This window comes from Lepidochelys kempii, chromosome 5 (genome assembly GCF_965140285.1).
Source record: "Lepidochelys kempii isolate rLepKem1 chromosome 5, rLepKem1.hap1, whole genome shotgun sequence".
Lineage (NCBI taxonomy): Eukaryota > Metazoa > Chordata > Testudines > Cheloniidae > Lepidochelys > Lepidochelys kempii.
Genome location: NC_136384.1, coordinates 53,714,660 through 53,734,512, shown reverse-complemented (window position 1 = coordinate 53,734,512; position 19,853 = coordinate 53,714,660). Strand labels below are relative to the sequence as shown.

The 19,853-nt window shown below is 42.7% G+C and overlaps 1 protein-coding gene across 1 annotated transcript in view; it reads left to right on the top strand.

Annotated features, from left to right (window-relative positions):
- HAPLN1 (hyaluronan and proteoglycan link protein 1) overlaps positions 1 to 19,853 on the top strand; it is a 90,211-nt gene that overhangs the window by 29,790 nt on the left and 40,568 nt on the right. The window contains exon 2 of the mRNA XM_073346211.2: positions 19,059 to 19,182. Within this exon, the coding sequence (XP_073202312.1) occupies positions 19,086 to 19,182 (97 nt within the window). The 5' untranslated portion in view covers positions 19,059 to 19,085. The remainder of the gene's footprint in view (positions 1 to 19,058; positions 19,183 to 19,853) is intronic.

Below are 19,853 nucleotides of genomic sequence, written 5' to 3'. Positions count from 1 at the left end.
GGTTCACTCCCTCTGGGGCACCTAGCATTGGCCACTGTTGGTAGACAGGATACTGGGCTGGATGGACCTTTGGTTTGACCCACTATGGCCATTCTTATGTTCTTAACCTACCTTTAGCTCAAGGACAGCAGATATTACTGGCATCTGAAATAAATGACATTGTTATTCAGGAAACTCCAATTACCCATGGCATCCATCCTAAAAATCATCAGTTTGGAGCCACACACCACAACGTACAGCATGGCTTTTAACTATTGTTCTCCCAATCTCTCTGTCAGATGATGAGTTCCCCTCAACTCTGCGCTTTCTGTGGCTTTCCACATATTCCATTTCCTGGTGGATCATTATAGCGGCACTTATTTTTGTAACACAGAAACAAGGGGGTTCCTGAATATAGATTTTCCAGCCACACTTCAGTAACCTTGACAATATTTCACACTGAAGCTAACTGGTGCTATAACTTTGCTTTTGTACTAGACAACGTGAGCTATGGTTTTTGTATTCTATTTTGTTTAAGCAAGTTAGAGAGTTTTACTTCCCAAGATATCTTATTATGGCATTATCAAATGGCTACACATTCTTTAATTAACCTTAGTTCTGCATTTTTCTATTAATTGAGAAATTACCCATAAATCTTATATTAATCCGCTATAAAAATAGTGTGTGTGGGGAGGGTTTGATGAGTCAGAACTTTCACAGTATTTCTCTCTTGTCCTTGACCTAAGACATTCTGTGTTATCTACCTTTTCAAGGCAATGACAAAGGATGTTAAGTTAGTTTGAGTAGTCTGGTAGTGGTAAGCTTCCCACCCTTTCACTTTGAGCTGCTGTTTTCCTTTCCTTTTAAAACCATCCTAGATCCCCAAGTCAGTAAAGCTATTGTGCATATCTATAGCTAGGAAGACAGACAGTTTATGAAGATTTTGTATTGCAGTTCTAGGGTTGCCAGGCATCCAGTTTTCGACCTGAATGCCTGTTCAAAAAGGGACCCTGGCGGCTCCGGTCAGCACTGCTGACCGAGCCGCTAAAACTCCAGTTGGCAGTGCAGAGGGGCTAAGGCAGGCTCTCTGCTTGCCCTGGCTCTGTGCAGCTCCCGGAAGTGGCTGGCATGTCTGGCTCTTAGCACAGGGGCAGCCACAGGGACTCCATGAGCTGCCCCTGCCCTCAGCTCCCACTCTGCAGCTCCCACTGGCCAGAAACTGTGGGCAATGGGAGCTGCGGGGGTGGCGCCTGCGGGCGCAGGCAGTGCGCAGAGCACCCTGGCCCCTCTACCTAGGAGCCGGACATGCCGGCCACTTCTGGAAGCCACCTGAAGTAAGCACCGCTGGTCAGAGCCCACACCCTGAACCCCCTACCATACTCTAGCTCCCCCCAGAGCCCTCACCCCTCTTGCACCCCAACCCCTATCCCAACCCTGAGCCCCCCACACACTGTAAACCCCTCAGCCCCAGCCCAGAGCCCCCTCCTGCACCTCAAACACCTCACCCCAAGCCCCACACCAGAACCCACACCTTAACCCCCTGCACCAGCCATAAGCCCCCTCTGCACCCAAACTCCCTCCCAGAGCTCGCACCTCCTCCTGCACTCCAACCCCCATCTCAGCTCTGCGTCCCCTCCTGCACCCTAAACTCCTCATCCTGGCCCCACCCCAGAGCCCACACCCCCTGCTGGAGCCTCCCACACCTCAACCCCCTGCCCCAGTGCTGAGCCCCCTCCCACACTCCAAACCCCTCAGCCCCAGTCCAGAGCTGCCTCCTGCACCCCAACCCCAACCCCTGCCCCAGCCCTGAGCCCTCTCCCACACTGTGAACCCCTCAGCCCCAGCCCAGAGCTTCCCCGTCCATCAAATACCTCATCGCAAGCCCCACCCCAGAACCTGCACCCCCAGCTGGAGCCCTCACCCCCCCGTACCTTAACCCCCTGCCCCAGCTCTGAGCCCCCTCCTGCACCCTAAACTCCTCATCCCTGGTCCCACCCCAGAGCCCACACCCCCAGCCAGATGTCTTACCCCCTCCCACACCCCAAAGCCCTGCCCCAACCTGATGAAAATGAGGGAGGGTGGGGGAGAGTGACTGACGGAGTGAGGGGAAATGGAGTGAGCGGGAGGTGGGGACTCATGGCACGGGTGAGGTCTTCGGAGGAGTGGGGGGTCATGACTGTTCATTTTTGTGTGATTAGAAAGTTGGAAACCCTATTCTGTTCTATGCATATCATTAGTGGTGGTCTCAGAAGCAATGTAAAATGCCTCACCATGCTTTGAGCATAATTTATGCAAATCTTCCATTGCAAGAGCCAAACCATTAGACCAGCCACGTGTGCCTGCGTTCATTTGTATCTTGCAGATATTTACTTGTTTGAGTCAGGAATAACAACACTCCCACCTCCAGTATCAAGTCTATTTAGTAAAATTACAAAGGTTTGCAAGCCAGCCTTAAACTGTTGATGTATGCTTTCAGGAGACTAATTCTAAGAGAAAGCAATGATCCTGCATCTTTTAAAAGACTTGTAAATGATGGCATCATGTGTATTCCAACATCTGTAGGTAATCCAAGCACAGTAGGTAAAAGTGTTTCAAATTTCATTGAACAAAGAGTAAACATCAGCTGAAAGATTGCAAGTGTTTTAGGAAAGCTTACATAGAATACCTAATGCCTTTGTTACTTTTTAACCAATGAGTCTGAATAGTGGATAAAATCATGTTTTGAAATAGGATATGGAGTAATACGCAATCTGATTCTGCATCTTGGAACGTCTTATTTATGACAGTCAGAAGAGTTTGGGACTGCAACAAAAGGAGAAACAGAGAAAGTTTCTGCTTTTAGTGAGGATTAATTATCCTACTGTAATCAACGCCTTTACCTTGAGTTAACTATATCAAACTATAGAATTATAATTGCTATCTGTCTACATCTATAATATCTGAGCTAGTCATTCACAGTTTGGGATATCATAGCCTGATCATCTGCATCTTTGCAGACTCTGACTGACTGGAGAGTCTGTGGAAGTTACCTGCTTGTTACCATATCTGTAAATCAGCTAAGTTTTATTTTTATAGTAATTCCATGAGTCTGATACTTACTTTACAAGAAATATTGAATTAGATCACAGAATTGCTTTCAGGCTGTACGATGATAATTTCATGATATTCTCATGAGATGTTTATGCTGTTGGAACTGTTAAAATATTAATTTGTACACGATACTGAAGAAACAAAGTTTAGCAGTAGACTTTGAAAGGATTTTTTTTACTTTTAGGCAAATGAAGACTATTTGTCAGAAATCCATGTTCTCAGCAATATTCTTTATCTGTTTCCAACATAATTTATCGAAAGAAAAGTTAACTAAACAATTATATGACTCATGTTTTCCAGAATATTTCTCAGTATCCATCTCCCTACATTCTGATGAAAACATATTAAAAATTAAAGAAAATATTTTTTCTGAAGAAATATATGTATACACACACACACACACACTGCATGGTGCCTCAGGAAAAACAAAATCTGCTGTTTTTAGTTATAATTGATGTGGAAAAGTCCCCCTTCCCTTTCATCTATCTTAGTTACCTATATCCCCCTCTCCCATAAATACAGTATTGGAACACCTCACAGTCTTTAATCTATTTATCCTTAGAACACTCCTGGAGGTAGGAAAGCACTGTTATCCCCATTTTATGGGTTCTGAACTGAGGCCCAGAGAATCTAAGTGACTTGCCGAAAATCTCACAGAAAGTCTAAAGCAGAGCAAATCCGTAGCAGAGCAGGAACACAAGTTCTAGGCTCATGTCATAGCCTCTGACATAGAAACCATCCTTTCTTCCCTTTACAGTAACAGATCTCAGTAGAAAGTATATTTTATTGTAGTTTCAGTGAAAAAATACTGTCAAAAGAACATCAGATTGTGTTTTACAGTTAATCCATACGTGACTTTCATTCAGATGTACACATATAATTCTTATTGTGGTATGTCCAAATGAAACTATGTATCACGGCAGTAAGAAGCAGATGTTTCATGAACACACGTATGTTTGTCAAATTAAAATGTTTATTTAAGTGATGATTCAATAGAAATTTGCCCATGCAACGTGTACAGCAGTTTAAAGAAATACACACTTTTAAATATGTTTTGCAGCAGATTTATTGCATTACCGTTACTATTTCTTTAGAAGACTGAGCTGTCTATGAAATAATTTCTTGCTACAAGCAGCTATTCTTCAGTATGTTTGGCAGCACGTCTTTATGCACGTGTATATATAGTGTGTATGTTCCTGCTTGTCACTAATTCCTCTTGAGTGCATAGATTTCTGGCATGTCTCCAGAAAGGAAACTTCTGTTTTATTTTGCAGCAAAGGAAAGTGTTTTTTTTTTAAATATGGAAAATTATTTTTCCCAGCTATTAATAGCCCTTTTTCCTGATGGAAACTATGCAAGACCTGGGCCTCGTAAAACTTGTAAGTCTTTGCCACCTGCTCTCTGCCCTGCTCAGTCAGGAAGGGGAGGGGGGAAGGAGGAGTGTTTGTATGTAGGTGAAAGCATCACAGGAAGTTTGAGGGGTGGAACCATATTACACTGTATGGAGGTGTTTCCCAGCCAAAGGAGAGGTCCTGAAAGGATGCTCTAGCCAGTGTAAGTTAGAGCAGCCCTTAGGCTGCTCCGAATTATGCTGCAGATCAGTTCAGCCCCCATTCAGGAAACCAGAAAGGTGGCTTAAAGTGATCTTTCGCTTGCCACCCTGGTTCTTATACCTAACAAAGCTCAGCTGGATCTAGGTATATGGCCTATAGTTAAGCAGTTACATATCTGCTTTAATCCTTAGAACCCTTAAGATGAACACAGTACATTGAAGGTGAATGATGTGAGTTGAGTTTCTTCTCTCCCTCCTTTGCCATCAGTCCCACATCCTCCCTACCCATACATCAGGGGCTCTCAAATTTTTGCTGGCATGAGCCCATTTTAATGAAGTATTTCCTGCCAGAACCTCAGACAGCATGGATGACACCATTTTGAAGAGCAAAATGGCATCCTACACATAGTACGACAGTGCACACAGCGTATGTACAATGTCACACCACATGGAGGATTCCATTTTGTAGAGCAAAATGCCATCCTCCTTACATCATGACCTCACAGACACACACCATACATGTGAGTTCATGCTATGCAGAGCAAAATGGCATCCTTCATAGACTAGGGATCACCATGAACCCATCTGCTGATGGCACAACCCCATTTGGAGTCCTGACTCACATTTTGAGAAACACTCCCATAGGGCCTGATCCAAAGCCAGTGAAATCAATGGGAATCTTTCTATTCACTTCAGGGAGCTTTGGATCAAATCCTCAGTCTCCTCCCTCTCCTTCTCCTGCTTTGGATGAGTACCCTCCCACCAGGCATAAAAACTAAACCTTTAAATTTTTTTTCACAGCAGAAGAAGAATCTGATTTTTCACTGTCAGACAATTCACAAACAGTTGTGGTTTATAAGTAAACTTCCCAACAAAAATTCACATTCAGCCTAGAAGAAGCATGAAAGTTTGGACTGGAAAGTTGGACTGAGAATAACCACATCCAAAAGGAGAATTTGTTCAAAACTTATGAGCATGTAAATACAGTGGGTTGTAATGTAAGCCCACAAAGAACCCAGCCAATGCTTTAATACATCAGGCCTGGCAGTTTCTAAAGGACCTGAGGGAATCAGGCACCAGCTTCCATAAACTTTCAATGTGAGTTAGGAACCTAACTTCCTTAGGCCCCTTTGAAAATCCCAGTCAATGTGCAGGCACTGGAAGTCTCTTGCAGCTATACCTGCCTATGGCATCAATATATGCATTGTCACAGTACACGCCATGAGCCTGTCCGATCATACCTCTACTCTACTGTAGAACTCCTGCTGAGCTCATTGAGGAATTCCGTGAGCAGAGCATCTGGAGGGATTATGTTATGATGCCTACTCTAGTTGCACTTTCATGACACTTGCATAGGCAATACTAACAGTCTAAATGCAAGAATCCTATTCTCTTTGAGGTACACCAGCTTGACATCAGAACATCTCCAGTGTCTCCAGGAGTTACTCCTGATTTACACTAATGCAAATAAGAGCATAATCAGGCCATACATTTTCTTCTTATATGAAGACACGTAGACCAGAGATAGCTGGAGGAAAAAAATATAGTGATCATTGTATAATGAAAATTGATTTATAAAAACAAATGTACCAAAATGTTGGCTTACAAACAGTAAAAGCATTTGAATCAAAAAGGAAGAGCTGCTTCCTCATCATATTTCCTGTCATACTCTTTTATCCTTTCTTCTTTTTCTTTGTCCATCCTCCCCTTTATTCTCTTTGTCATCCCATTGGAAGACAAGGATACTCATACAAGATGAACCCTAGGGAGACAAGATGAGAATGCTGTTACTTAATGACACAGGAAGAAATCATCAAGCTATACAGGAATTATTTCTTGCTGAGCACATAAAGCATGCCAGGGCTGTCAAATGAATGCTTCATTTTAATGAGAAACAGTGCCAGAATTATGACTTGTGCCTTTAAAAGTGTAATTGATAATAACAGAGATGCTATACAAATGTAAGCCATTGACTATGGCAACACAATTCTTCTTTATTATTCCTCTTTCTCATCTAGTCCTTAATTTTAAATTTAAAATAAATATTAAATGACTATTTATAAAGGCATCCCATGCCTTAAGGTTCCTGGGTGTCTGATAATATCATAACTAATATATACAAATAGTACAAACTATGGAAATGAAAGTACCCAGTTGAGGAAAAGGTACCAATGAAAATGCTTAGCACTTATATACTGCTTACTCTCTTCAAGGCTCTTTGCAATCATTCATGAATTAATCCTCACAATCCTCCTTCTCCTGTAGGTGAAAGTAATTTATTGTCAGCTCAAACTTTCAAATGTAGATGGGTAAATTCATATTTAGGTTCTTAACTGAGTGGCCTGAAGCTCGGAGGTGTTGGAAACCCCATAGTTCACATTGGATTTCAGTGGGTGCTGTGTGTACTCAGCACTTCTGGAAATTAGGCACTTCTGCTAAGAACCTAAATGTAAATCTAAGTGCCTAATTTTAGGCACAAGGTTTTGAAACGTTCAGCCACATTGGCCAGACAAGAAATCTGGGACATAGAGATTAATGACAGGTTTCAGAGTAGCAGCCTTGTTAGTCTGTATCCGCAAAAAGAAAAGGAGTACTAGTGGCACCTTAGAGACTAACAAATTTATCTGAGCATAAGCTTTCGTGAGCTACAGCTCACTTCATCAGATGCATACCAGTGAAGTGAGCTGTAGCTCACAAAAGCTTATGCTCTAATAAATTTGCTAGTCTTTAAGGTGCCACAAGTACTCCTTTTCTTTTTTTAGAGATTAATGACAAATCCTGCATCTTGGAAGGGGGTTGGACTAGATGACCTTTGTGGTCCCTTCTTACCCTATGGTGCTATGAATCTAATATTATGAAACACAGATAACTAAAATTAGGCACCTCGGGAGGAGAGTTTGGAAGCTAGGCACTCAGCTCCCATTGGCTTTCAGTGGGCACCGGACATCTAACTGTCTTTGTGACTTTGAAAATCTCCCCCTAAATCTATACCTAGGTGCCTAAATAAGTGGTCTGATTTTCAATGTTGCTGAACACCCACAAATTCCATTGACTTCAGTAGTTGCTCAGCACCTTTTCAAATGAGGCCACTCATTCAGTTGCCTAAATATGTGTTTAGGTGTCGCACTTTTAGCACAAGTGCCAACATTTTTGCCTAAATGACTTGCCCAAAGATATTTATTTATTTTATTTTAATGTAAATATTAGTGAAAAGATACCTATCCAAGGCTCTTGGTGTCCAAATAGAGTACCAATTAAATCGCAGCATAACCATATTCTGAATCAATCTTAGTACCAGGCTGAAAACACAAGAATTCTTGGCTGCCTGTCATATTTGACCTTGCTTCTCTCAAATATATGAATAATACACAAATTACTGTTATATCATGTCATATTTGAAGGAAGATCACTTCTGAAGGCCCTGACTCCTTTCCTCTCAAAAATATAACACGAGTCTGTCATCGGTTCCAATTTGCTGAGGACCCTAACGAGAGGTGAGACACCAAACAATAATTTATACAGATTGAGCCAATAATGTTTAAGGTTACGGCTTTATGTACTAAATATAGATCTTGAACTACAATGTTTGAATTACAGGCAGCCCCTATAGCAGGGATCGGCAACCTTTGGCCCTCAGCCTGCCAGGGAAAGCTACTGGCGGGCCGGGACGGTTTGTTTACCTGCAGCGTCTGCAGGTTCGGCTGATTGCAGCTCCCAGTGGCTGCGGTTCACCATTCCAGGCCAATAGGGACTGTGGGAAGCGTTGTGGGCCAAAGGATGTGCTGGCTGCCCTTCCTGCAGCCCCCGGCCTGGCAAGCTGCAGGCCAAATGTTGCCAATCCCTTCCCTATAGCTTGCAGAGAATGATCCTCTTTGACTTTCATGCATGAAACCCTTGTATATTCATGGTGTACCATTTTGTATTAGCTGGGGTCTATGAGTTATTATTTTCCAGGATGGTCCCAAAATATTAGTAATCTGTCTTCAAGGTTGTGAACGCATGAATCATTGTTGTAAGGTCCACAACTGGAAGAAAAAAACCCAACAGCCTCCAGATAGGTCAGTGATTAAAAAATAAAAAAACAGTTCTAATCTATACTAAGTGTGGGCTTCCAGTTTCAGATGATGGTCAAATATGGGTCCCCGTGTGTTCAAGATAAAACTCATCTATCCTAAGTCACTGCAGAGACACTTGAGATATTTCCCTCACCCTGAAAGCAATTTATCTGCCCTCTTGCTGGAGGACCAATAGAGGTACAGGGGGTTTCAGCTATCTCTGAGGAGTCATTCTGCATTTTCATTGAGCTATTCTGTCTATGGTTAGAGGACTATTATGGCAACTTGTTATCCACAAATACTGGCAGTCTGGCACTTACATGTCCCACATCCTCACAAGTTTACAAATTATCTAAGACTAACGAAGTGGCAAGGGAGAAGCCAGTGGAAAACTTGTTTTGATTCAGAATGACCACATCATAGATAGAGCATTTTTACATTCCTATTCTGTGGCTATGAGAGGCAAATCAATCATTCTTTTCCTTTACCATAGCATCAGCAAAATCCCATCCCACCAACTGTTCAGAGTGGTGGACAGCCTGCTGATCCTGACCGGCCTGAACTCTGCTGCGCAGCAAGGTGTTCTTATGACGAGGAATTTCTATGTCTATTTTTGATGCAACGAAGATTGGATTTAGGCTGACTTAGCTAGCAATTAAGAGGGCAGTATCAGGCAAGAAGTTAGAAATATACCAAATTCTCCGACTGAGTTTCATTCAATTTTGCTAAATGAGGTCTTAGACATGTTGGTGGAATTGTATCCTGTTACCTGAATACCCTTGCCCCAGTAAATGGTAAAGACCATGATGAGAAGGATTGTTAGCTTTATGAAGAGAGGGTGCCAGCTGCCCTTAAAGAGGAAGTATAGCTGCACAGGCTCTAGAAAAAAAACCTCTTGCTTAATATCTTTGACATTTACTGCCCAGTCTCTATCCTTCTATTTTTAGGGAAGGTTACTAAGGGTATGTCTACACTACGAAATTAGGTCAAATTTATAGAAGTCAATTTTTTAGAAAGCGATTTTATTCAGTCGATTGTGTGTGCCCCCACTAAGCGCATTAAGGCTGCAGAATGTGTCCAGTACCGAGGCTAGCGTCGACTTTCGGAAGTGGGGTTGGGGGAGGAGGGAAGCACCAGGTGGGGTAGGGAAGGACAAGGCCACACTGCACTTCAAAACTTGTTGAATGCCAGCCTTCTGTTGCTTGGGCAGTCCTCTGGGGTGGAGGGGTTGTGTGCCCAGAGGGCCCCCCTCTCGCTTTCTTGGGCATCTGGGTGAGGAGGCTATGGAACTTGGGGAGGAGGGCGGTTGATTACACAGGGGCTGCAGTGCGGTCTGTGCCTTTCCTGCACCTCAACCATACGCTGGAGCATATCAGTTTGATCCTCCAGTAGCTTCAGCATTGCATCCTGCTTCCTTTCATCACGCCGCTGCCACCTCTCTTGTTGCTCCAGCCATCTATCCTCTCACGCGTCCCTCCTGTCTTCGCGTTCATTTTCTGCTTTCCTGGACTAAGCCATTGTCTGCCTCCACGCATTCTGCTGGCTCTTTCAGTTTGGGTGGACTGCATGAGCTCAGAGAACATTTCATCACGAGGGCGTGTTTTTTCGCCTTCTTATCTGCGCTAGCCTCTGGGTTGGAGATGGTAGTCGCAGCGTTGAAACATTTGCAGCTGCGGGAGGAAAAAAAGGGAGATTAAAATTGAAAAAGACACATTGGCCATTTAAAAGGAGGGGCTGATGTTTTCGGGTTAACATGCAGCACAAACCCAACTAAACCCCTCCCCCCCGACACACACCCAATTCTCTGGGATGATTGCTTCACACCTCTCCCCACCGTGTGACTAACAGCGGGGATGAATTCTTTACAGCCCCAGGCAAATAGCCCAGCAGGAACGGCCACCTCTGATGTCCCCTTAATAAAATTCCCCTATTTCAACCAGGTGACCATGAATGATATCACTCTGCTGAGGATAACACAGAGAGATAAAGAACAGAGGTTGCTTGAATGCCAGCAAACACTGGGACCACACGCTGCCATGCTTTCTTATGCAATGATTCCAGACTACATGCTACTGGCCTGGCGGGGTAAAGTGTCCGACCATGGAGGATGCAATAAGACTGCCCTCCCCAGAAACCTTTTGCACAGGCTTTGGGAGTACCTCCAGGAGAGCTTCACTGAGATGTCCCTGGAGGATTTCTGCTCCATCCCCAGACACAGACTTTTCCAGTAGCTGTACTGGCCACGAATGCATCCCAAGTCTTCAGGGCAAATTAATCATTAAACATGCTTGCTTTTAAACTGTGTATTATATTTACAAAGGTACCAGTCACTAGAGGTGACTTCTCTGCCTTGAAGGTCCGGGAGCCCGGGTTGGGAGGGTATTGGCTCCAGGGTGATAAACAGTTCCTGGCTGTCAGGGAGAACGGTTTCTCCGCTTGCCTGCTGTGTGCTATCATCAACCTCCCCCTCCTTATCAACTTCCTCTTCCCCAAAATCCTCATCCCTGTTGCGTGAGACTCCCTTGCAGGAGTCCACATACATGTGTGAGGTAGTTGTAGGGGCACCCCCTAGAATTGCAAGCAGCTCATCATAGAAGTGGCATGTCTGGGGGTCTGACCCGGAGTGGCCGTTTGGCTCTTTGGTTTTTTGGAGCTTAAGGAGCTTGCCTGAGCTCCTTAAGTTTCACGTGGCACTGCTGAAGGTACCTGTTATAGCCTCTATCCTTCATGCCCTTGGAGATTTTTTCAAATATTTTGGCATTTCGTCTTTTCGAACGTAGTTCTGATAGCATGGATTCATCTCCCCATACAGTGATCAGATCCAGTACCTCCTCTTTGGTCCATGCAGGAGTTCTTTTGCGATTCTGGAACTCCATGGTCACCTGTGCTGATGAGATCTGCACTCACCTGCAGCTTGCCACTGAGGCCAAACAGGAAACGAAATTCAAAAGTTTGCAGGGCTTTCCCTGTCTACCTGGCCAGTGCATCTGAGTTGAGAGTGCTGTCCAGAGCGGTCACAATGGAGCACTCCGGGATAGCTCCCGGAGGCCAATACCGTCGAATTGCATCCACACTACCGCAAATTCGACCCGGCAATGTTGATTTCAGAGCTAATCCCCTCGTCGGGGAGGAGTACAGAAATTGATTTTAAGAGCCCATTAAGTCAACAATGGTGCAGGGTTAAATGGATCTAATGCTGCTGAATGCAACCTAAACTTGTAGTGTAGACCAGGGCTAAGAAGATGGTATCGGCACAGCTCTAGCTGATCTTTATTTCATTATCAATTACCTACCAGTTTAGTTGTAGGCATGGGATGGTACTGCGGTGCTGTTGCTATATGTAGCTGGCAATCATCTCCGATAAATGTATGCATTTATTCTTATTAATAGGCATCTCTATGGCACTTATTACTATTTTAAGATGAGGAAGCACAGACATAGAGAAGAGCACTGACGTCCCCCAGCTAACATAGGAAGTTTGTGACACAGTTGGGAATAGCACTGAGATCTGTCAGCTCTGAGCCTTGTCCTCTCCCCTCACCAAAAGATCAATCTTCTTTTTCCCCTGAAGTAGCCACTTTGGTTTTATTGAATCTATCATCTGCATTTGATAGTATTGACCACTGGTTTTCCATATAGGGTTCCATCTTATCACCTTTCCTGTTTAATGTGTGTGTACAGCCACAAGGGACAATGTGAGATGTTTGGTCCTGCAGTATTAGCTATATAGCAGACACTCGGAACCATATGTGTATTTACTCAAACCTAGAAACTGTGGTCACTCTGCTTTCCTTGTGTCTGTCAGAGGTGTGTAAACAGGTAGAAACAAACTGGCTTAGGTTCAAACCAGATAAGATGGAAGTGGCACTGAGCGTGGTTTGTTGAAGATGCCTTCTACTGGAGGTATATAGCTGAGCTTTGCTAATCACTTGTGGTCTTGGGATCATTTTTGAGACATTGTTGCTCTTTAGAGTCTCCAGTAATAGCTTTGGCATGCAGTGCATTTTCTCATTACAATGGGCCAGGAGGCTGCAACCATGCCTGTCTGGTGCAGACCTTCCCACGGCAATCAGCACATTTGTAACCTCCAGGCAGGAATACTGCAACTTGCTCTACTTGGGGGCTAAAGGGCTCAGGAGTGAGAGCAGAATGCAATGGCTTGTATCTGTGAGCCACTATGAGTACATAACACTCATGCTCAGCATTCTGTCGACTTCCTGTTTGCTTTCAGTCATAGTTTAAGGCGTGGTTATAATCTAGAAAGTCATAACTGCTACCTCAGGGATGCCTCTCTGTCCCATTTACCCAGGCTGCTGTTTCCTGGGATTAAACACTCCAGGGTGGCAATAGGGTGTTCTTAGACCTGCTGCTTCCAGTTGTCTGCCAGAACTCGAGTTTGTTGAGTTTGTTCAGGACAGTGAGACCAGTTTGCCTAGTTTAGCTCTTGAGTGATATTAAGGAATCGTAAGGAATGGGGGGAATTGATTAGTAAGCCTGGGTTCTGTTACATTTTCTTATTAGCCACTGTGCTTCAAAAATGTAAAGCCAAAAGGTGCCCCACTGGTGATAAACATGTATGCAGGGGGTCAATTGTGCACTCCCATACTAAAACCTACAGGAAAGGAAAACTGTGAGATTCCCCATATACAGTTTCCTAAAGATTATTCTTTGTGGAAGAAGCGGTAGGTCTAGACCCAAACCCTGAGGACTCCACAGCAGGTCAGGACCATCCATTCAGAGACCCTGTGCCTCTGCATTAGCTCCAGGAGCTTCAGCTTTCCTCCAGTTCCTCATAGTGCCGTTATCACAATTCCTTCCTCTGCCTCTGCCTCCTTCTGGCGCCCGCCTAGCCCCCAGATACACACATACACACGTAATGAAGTGGGAGTTCTGCTGCTGTGAGGTTCCTATGGGATTCTGGGTGGTAATGAATGTCCTCCTTGCCATACCTCCCTACTCCTCTCCTTCCCCAGAGGAGCAGATGGTTCCACAGGGTCTGAGGTAGTGGGGATCGTGCACCGATCCCCACCTGTCATCACACAAGTGAGGTGAGAGACAAGCACAGAGGTTCCCCTCCATGTGCATACCGAGGGAAAAGATTTGCCATTTAAGCTATTCTACCTCCATTTTGCAGTCTAATACAGGCAGAGTGGCAGTGCAGACACAGAATCACTGGTAAAAAGAAAAGGAGTACTTGTGGCACCTTAGAGACTAACCAATTTATTTAAGCATAAGCTTTCGTGAGCTACAGCTTTACAGTACTCCTTTTCTTTTTGCGAATACAGACTAACACGGCTGTTACTCTGAAACAGAATCACTGGTGTGATCATGAGAGATGGAGACAGAGAACTGCCTTGTAAAATGATTGTGTCAAGGTTCCTCCCCCACTCTGAACTCTAGGGTACAGATGTGGGGACCTGCATGAAAAACCTCCTAAGCTTATCTTTACCAGCTTAGGTCAAAACTTCCCCAAGGTACAAAATATTCCACCCGTTGTCCTTGGATTGGCCACTACCACCACCAAACTAATACTGGTTACTGGGGAAGAGCTGTTTGGACGCGTCTTTCCCCCCAAAATACTTCCCAAAACCTTGCACCCCACTTCCTGGACAAGGTTTGGTAAAAAGCCTCACCAATTTGCCTAGGTGACTACAGACCCAGACCCTTGGATCTTAAGAACAATGAACAATCCTCCCAACACTTGCACCCCCCCTTTCCTGGGAAATGTTGGATAAAAAGCCTCACCAATTTGCATAGGTGACCACAGACCCAAACCCTTGGATCTGAGAACAATGAAAAAGCATTCAGTTTTCTTACAAGAAGACTTTTAATAAAAATAGAAGTAAATAGAAATAAAGGAATCCCCCCTGTAAAATCAGGATGATAGATATCTTACAGGGTAATTAGATTAAAAAAACATAGAGAACCCCTCTAGGCAAAACCTTAAGTTACAAAAAAGATACACAGACAGAAATAGTTATTCTATTCAGCACAGTTCTTTTCTCAGCCATTTAAAGAAATCATAATCTAACACGTACCTAGCTAGATTACTTACTAAAAGTTCTAAGACTCCATTCCTGGTCTATCCCCGGCCAAGACAGAATATAGACAGACACACAGACCCTTTGTTTCTCTCCCTCCTCCCAGCTTTTGAAAGTATCTTGTCTCCTCATTGGTCATTTTGGTCAGGTGCCAGCGAGGTTACCTTTAGCTTCTTAACCCTTTACAGGTGAGAGGAGCTTTCCCCTGGCCAGGAGGGATTTCAAAGGGGTTTACCCTTCCCTTTATATTTATGACAGATTGTGTTCCAGGCTTCCTGCAATCACATGGTAACTTTCTTCTCTCACTAAGGAAAAAATAATTTGGAACAGCACATCATAATCTCTTCAGAAAAAAATTAAACCTATGAAAATAACTAGTTAACATTACACTTTATACATCACAATGTTTGAATACATCTTCAAACAATATTTCTTACCTAAATGGTGGAATTGCTGAATAAAGGTCTGTTACTGATTTTTAGACTATGCTACCAAAAATACAATTAATAATGATAGTAGTAATCTAGATTAGTAATGGCCACTTAAATATAACAAAATGTACTCTGGTTGATGAACCAAGGGGGAGCAAATTGAGACAATTTATAAACTGAACACAAAGTAAAGCCCTAAAAAGAGATTATGTAAACTAGAACAATCTAAACCAGTGCAAACTTCTTGAGCCCAGAAAACCATTCTCATTTTTCCCCAACATTCACTGACTCCCATAGTTGTATTCATTTTAATATGAAAATATTCACACCTATCATTTCACCCCTGGAGTCTTCCCGGACTGCTGCAGAAGCAGAAACTGAGATTTTTTTTTTTTTTTTTTTTGAGGCTAGAGTGGAAGATGCAAATTGCTTTGGCTAATAGTTTCTAGAAAACCTACAAAACACTGAGTGTCAAATCACTGGCCATGAAAAGGGGCGAGGTCAGAATGCACCTTGATTCCGAAATTCTCAATATCCACAACAGCACCTTGAAGGCCATTGTAGGTGGTGATAAACTAGAGAAGTCTTGAGGCAGCTCTAGTTTATGCTGATGGTCGAACTGTCGCCTGGCAGCCCTAAGGATATAGCCACTTTTTTCCTGCTGCAACTTAGTCCTGCATTGATCACAGCTCAGCCAGACCCAAGATTAAGATGCTGCATGACTTTTTCAGGGGAGAAGGATGAATCTTTAGTGAAGGAATCTTAATATATTCTCCCCCAGGACCTATCTTAAAGTCCCCCTACGATCTGGTGTAATTCCGGTGCATTTCAAAAGCAAAGTCAGCCTGGCAGGGACGGTAACCATAGCAGGAGATAAACTTGATCAGAAGCAGGAAAAGCACACACACAGATCCTAACTTTGTGTGTGTGTGTGTGCACGTGCATGCAAGCGCACACAGGCATGTATACTGACCATTTCTTGGCTAGCCCCTCTAATCATAATCATTTGGGAAAACCCTTTTAATGACCTATTGTAAATTATTTCCATTGAGAAAGCTGATACAGCACTGCCATCCTCAACATATAAAAAAATCATGAGATAGAGCTTCCAAAAAATCAAGAGATTAATATAAAATACACAAGGGTTTTTGGTTTTGTTTGTTTGTTTTAAAATCACATTTTGGGCCTAGTGTGTGATTTCTGCATTTTGAACTCTTAAATCTAAAGATCTGGACACCCATTCGTGTGCACATGTTTCAGTATGCAAACTGAACCTGAAATAAACACAACAATATGGGGGGGACTTCCCCACCCATCGTGCTTCACTTCCTCGGGTGGTACTGGGATCATCACATTGCCCCAAGTCTTATCACACCATAATGAAGCTGGAGAAGGGTAAGAGCATGCAGCTGTCTGCAAGTAGGACAGCAGCTTCTAGTGGCCAGCAGTAGGAACTGCAGGCAGTTCAGCTTCTAATTCCTGAGTTACCTCCTCGCCTGCGGTTTCTCACGTGGTTATGAGAAAAATTTCAGCACCTTCAGTAATCTCATGAGTTTGCAGCTCTGTTGTAGAAGTTAACTATACATTCAGTCAGACTGTGTATCAGAGGGAAAAAGATGCTCCTTACCACTGAGATATGCAGACCTAGCCTTGCACTCTGCCACTAGGATCGGTTGTGCAAAGCCTGCCTGACTGAAAAAATTATGGAGAAGAGTCATGAAAAAGAAAAAAAAGTATGACTGTAGTATGCAACCTGATGGGAGATTAAGAGGGAGAATTTGAGAAGTGATTCATGTTACTGGACATCGAGGCCCTGATATTTCTAATTCTTTGCTCCTGCACCAAGCACATCAATGGCAATGGGAGCCATATGTGTGCTCCTGATAGCAGCTGGTTCAGGAGTGTGACTAGTTCTCAGTATACATTAGGTTAGCCTCAGCGTTTCTCTAATTTATGTTCTGGTTGCAACCGCCGTGTAGGTGGGGGGAGACTGGCTCTGAAGACATGCATTAAAATCCTGGCTTAGTCCACAAGCATGCAATTTTGCATGACTGGTACTTTCTGCTTAAGAAAAGCTCATAGTGGGTTAGCTGACATGTCTTGGTAGAGCTATTGTGGTAAACTTGTACAATGCCTGCTGACAGAATGGGCCAGTTTCACCCCGGTACGTATTAGAGGGAATGTTATTAGTACATTGGGAGTCATCAATTGGCAGGGCAGGTGGCATGACATTGCTATCTGTCTTTCCCTATTGGTTTCACCAGAGAAAAGCATCTTTAAAAATTCATCCAGGAAACATAGGACCCACTCCAGCAGAGGCTATCCAAGAGATCACTGAACCAATGCATCAAACATTGTTAAAGAAAGCAAAAATCAAACTTTAAAGTCAACTCACTCTAGAATCCATGATAACACTAAGATTCATCTTTGTCAGAGGTAAGGGTCCATGGACAGTTGGACCCCTGTTTGTTAACATTCTGCCCTTGTTCTTGTCCCTAGCATTCTGCAGCAGTGCTGATGTGAAAGTTCTATTATAGGGGGAAAATAGCCACACAATTGCTCAATTTGTGCTTGTTAGCACATGACGAGACATAGGCTCAAATCACATTTGGATCTGGATTTGAAGCTCCTTTGTGTTCATGATTAATTTGTTTAAATCCAGGGGCTAGTGTATTTTAGGGATAGAGACTGTTTGCAAAGTTCAGATTTTGATCTGGGTTCTGACTGTGAGCACCCCCCTAAATTTGGTGGTGTTTGGATCTGGGGTTTGAGGTCAGACTCATGTCTAGCTCTGATATAAGCAAACAAGAAAATAAAATGTGTTTTTGCTATTAGTAAGCTATATTCAGTAAGAATATACTAAGTATGTCATTAGTAGTTGTGATTCATAACATTCTCATTATTTGAAATTTATTAAAAAAAAATCCTAGTCTCTTGAAAGGCGAAGTTTGAGAATATGTTCCTTTATTTAGAGAATCCAGTGTTATAATAGTGATTGCTATGAAGAGTACATGAGCTTAAACCCTCTGCAAAAGACCTCTGGTATTTTATGCCCTGTTATCTATTTCAGGTCTTCATTTGCCTAATTATTACTCTGAGGCTGGCAGAGATTTTCCCTGCAGCGCTCAGCTCTGCTGACTGCAGAGACCCTACCTGGCACACTAAGTTAGTGCGTCAGCATTCTAGGTAGAAATGAATGAAAAATCAATCAGGGCAACTGCAGTGATAGCGTATACAACTCTAACCTACTTTGTGCATGGTTCCCAACATTTCACTGTATACTTAGGCACTCTTTAAAATGGTAAGTGGATCTGAAATAAAATATACCTTTTCTGATCTGTCTGACAAATATTCTGTCATCTTTTCTGTTTGGATCAAGTAAACTTAACACCCAGTTTGCTAAGCTAACTTGCAGCCTGGACTAAAATGCCAAAAGCCATGAAAATTCCATTTACTTGCTGAGGATTCATTTGTATTTATTTGTATTATACAGTATATGGTTATAGATTAGATCATTGTTACTTGCATTAATAGACCAATATGGAGTAATTTGGGAAAACCAAAAGTACACTAAAACATTTTTAGAAGCACAGTTATTGCTTATCTTTGGTCTTCCAAGTAGTTTATTTTGTGTATGTTTGTGTACTTGTATATATTCATATTTGCACTTCTGCACAGATAGAGTTAAATATTCTTTGATTTCTCGTTTCATTTAACAGGATATAGGTAACTCTAATGAGAAAAGCTTCAGTCTTCATGTCTAAAATACTAGCTACTGTAACTTTTTCAGCAGAGAGGGTTAAATATTTTATAGACCCAGTATCCCATGATCAGGCTGTAACAAGTTGTGCAGTGCAACCCTAAAGATTTCCAAAATTCACAAGCCTTTTTGTGTGTGATGCTCTCACAGTGAAGAAGAGTCTTTTGGCTATAAAAAATGAAGAGACTGCTTTTCCTGGTGCTGATTTCTATCTGCTGGGCTGAACATACTGGCAACTACGCTCTGGAGCGCGACAGAATTATTCACATCCAAGGTAAGGAAATACAGATGAATGCAACAGAAATTACCAATACATTCATATTCCTCAGAGAGATGATGTTGGGCTTATTGTTCCTTAATTTTCAGTACTGCTGCACTGACAATTTTTTTTTTTACACTGTTACTATTGAGCCCTTTTTCTTCTGTTCTATTGCATTATTATACTCTGAAAGAAATTTGGAAAATGAAAGTTGCGTTGCTTACTTTTAACAACAGTTAGTCAATAATTGCAATAATTTGTGAGTAAAAGTCAGCATATTTTTTAAAAAAAATAGAATGCAGTCTAAAGTAATCAGCAACTGCAGCAGATTTAAATACCTTTACTTTATTGTGGCATAAATATGATTTAAAGCTAGCTCATACCAAATCTTCACATCACAGATTATGATAATGGCTGATTATTACTGAGAAAGGCAGGCAGTGAAATGAAATCAGAATTAGGCAACACAAACATCAGAAAAAGTAGCTTACCCCAAAATAAATATGTCCTTCCACATAGCTCTAATTAATGTGTAGAGTTATACTGCCCCTGTGCATAATCTTGTTGGGTTCATTCGAATCCTAAAGCTTAGAGCTGTATCAGGATTTGAGGCTGCAGCATAATGCAGCTGTTTTTTCAGTCCCAGCTTCATTTGTTGAGGGTCATCCTGTATGAGGAAAGCCAGG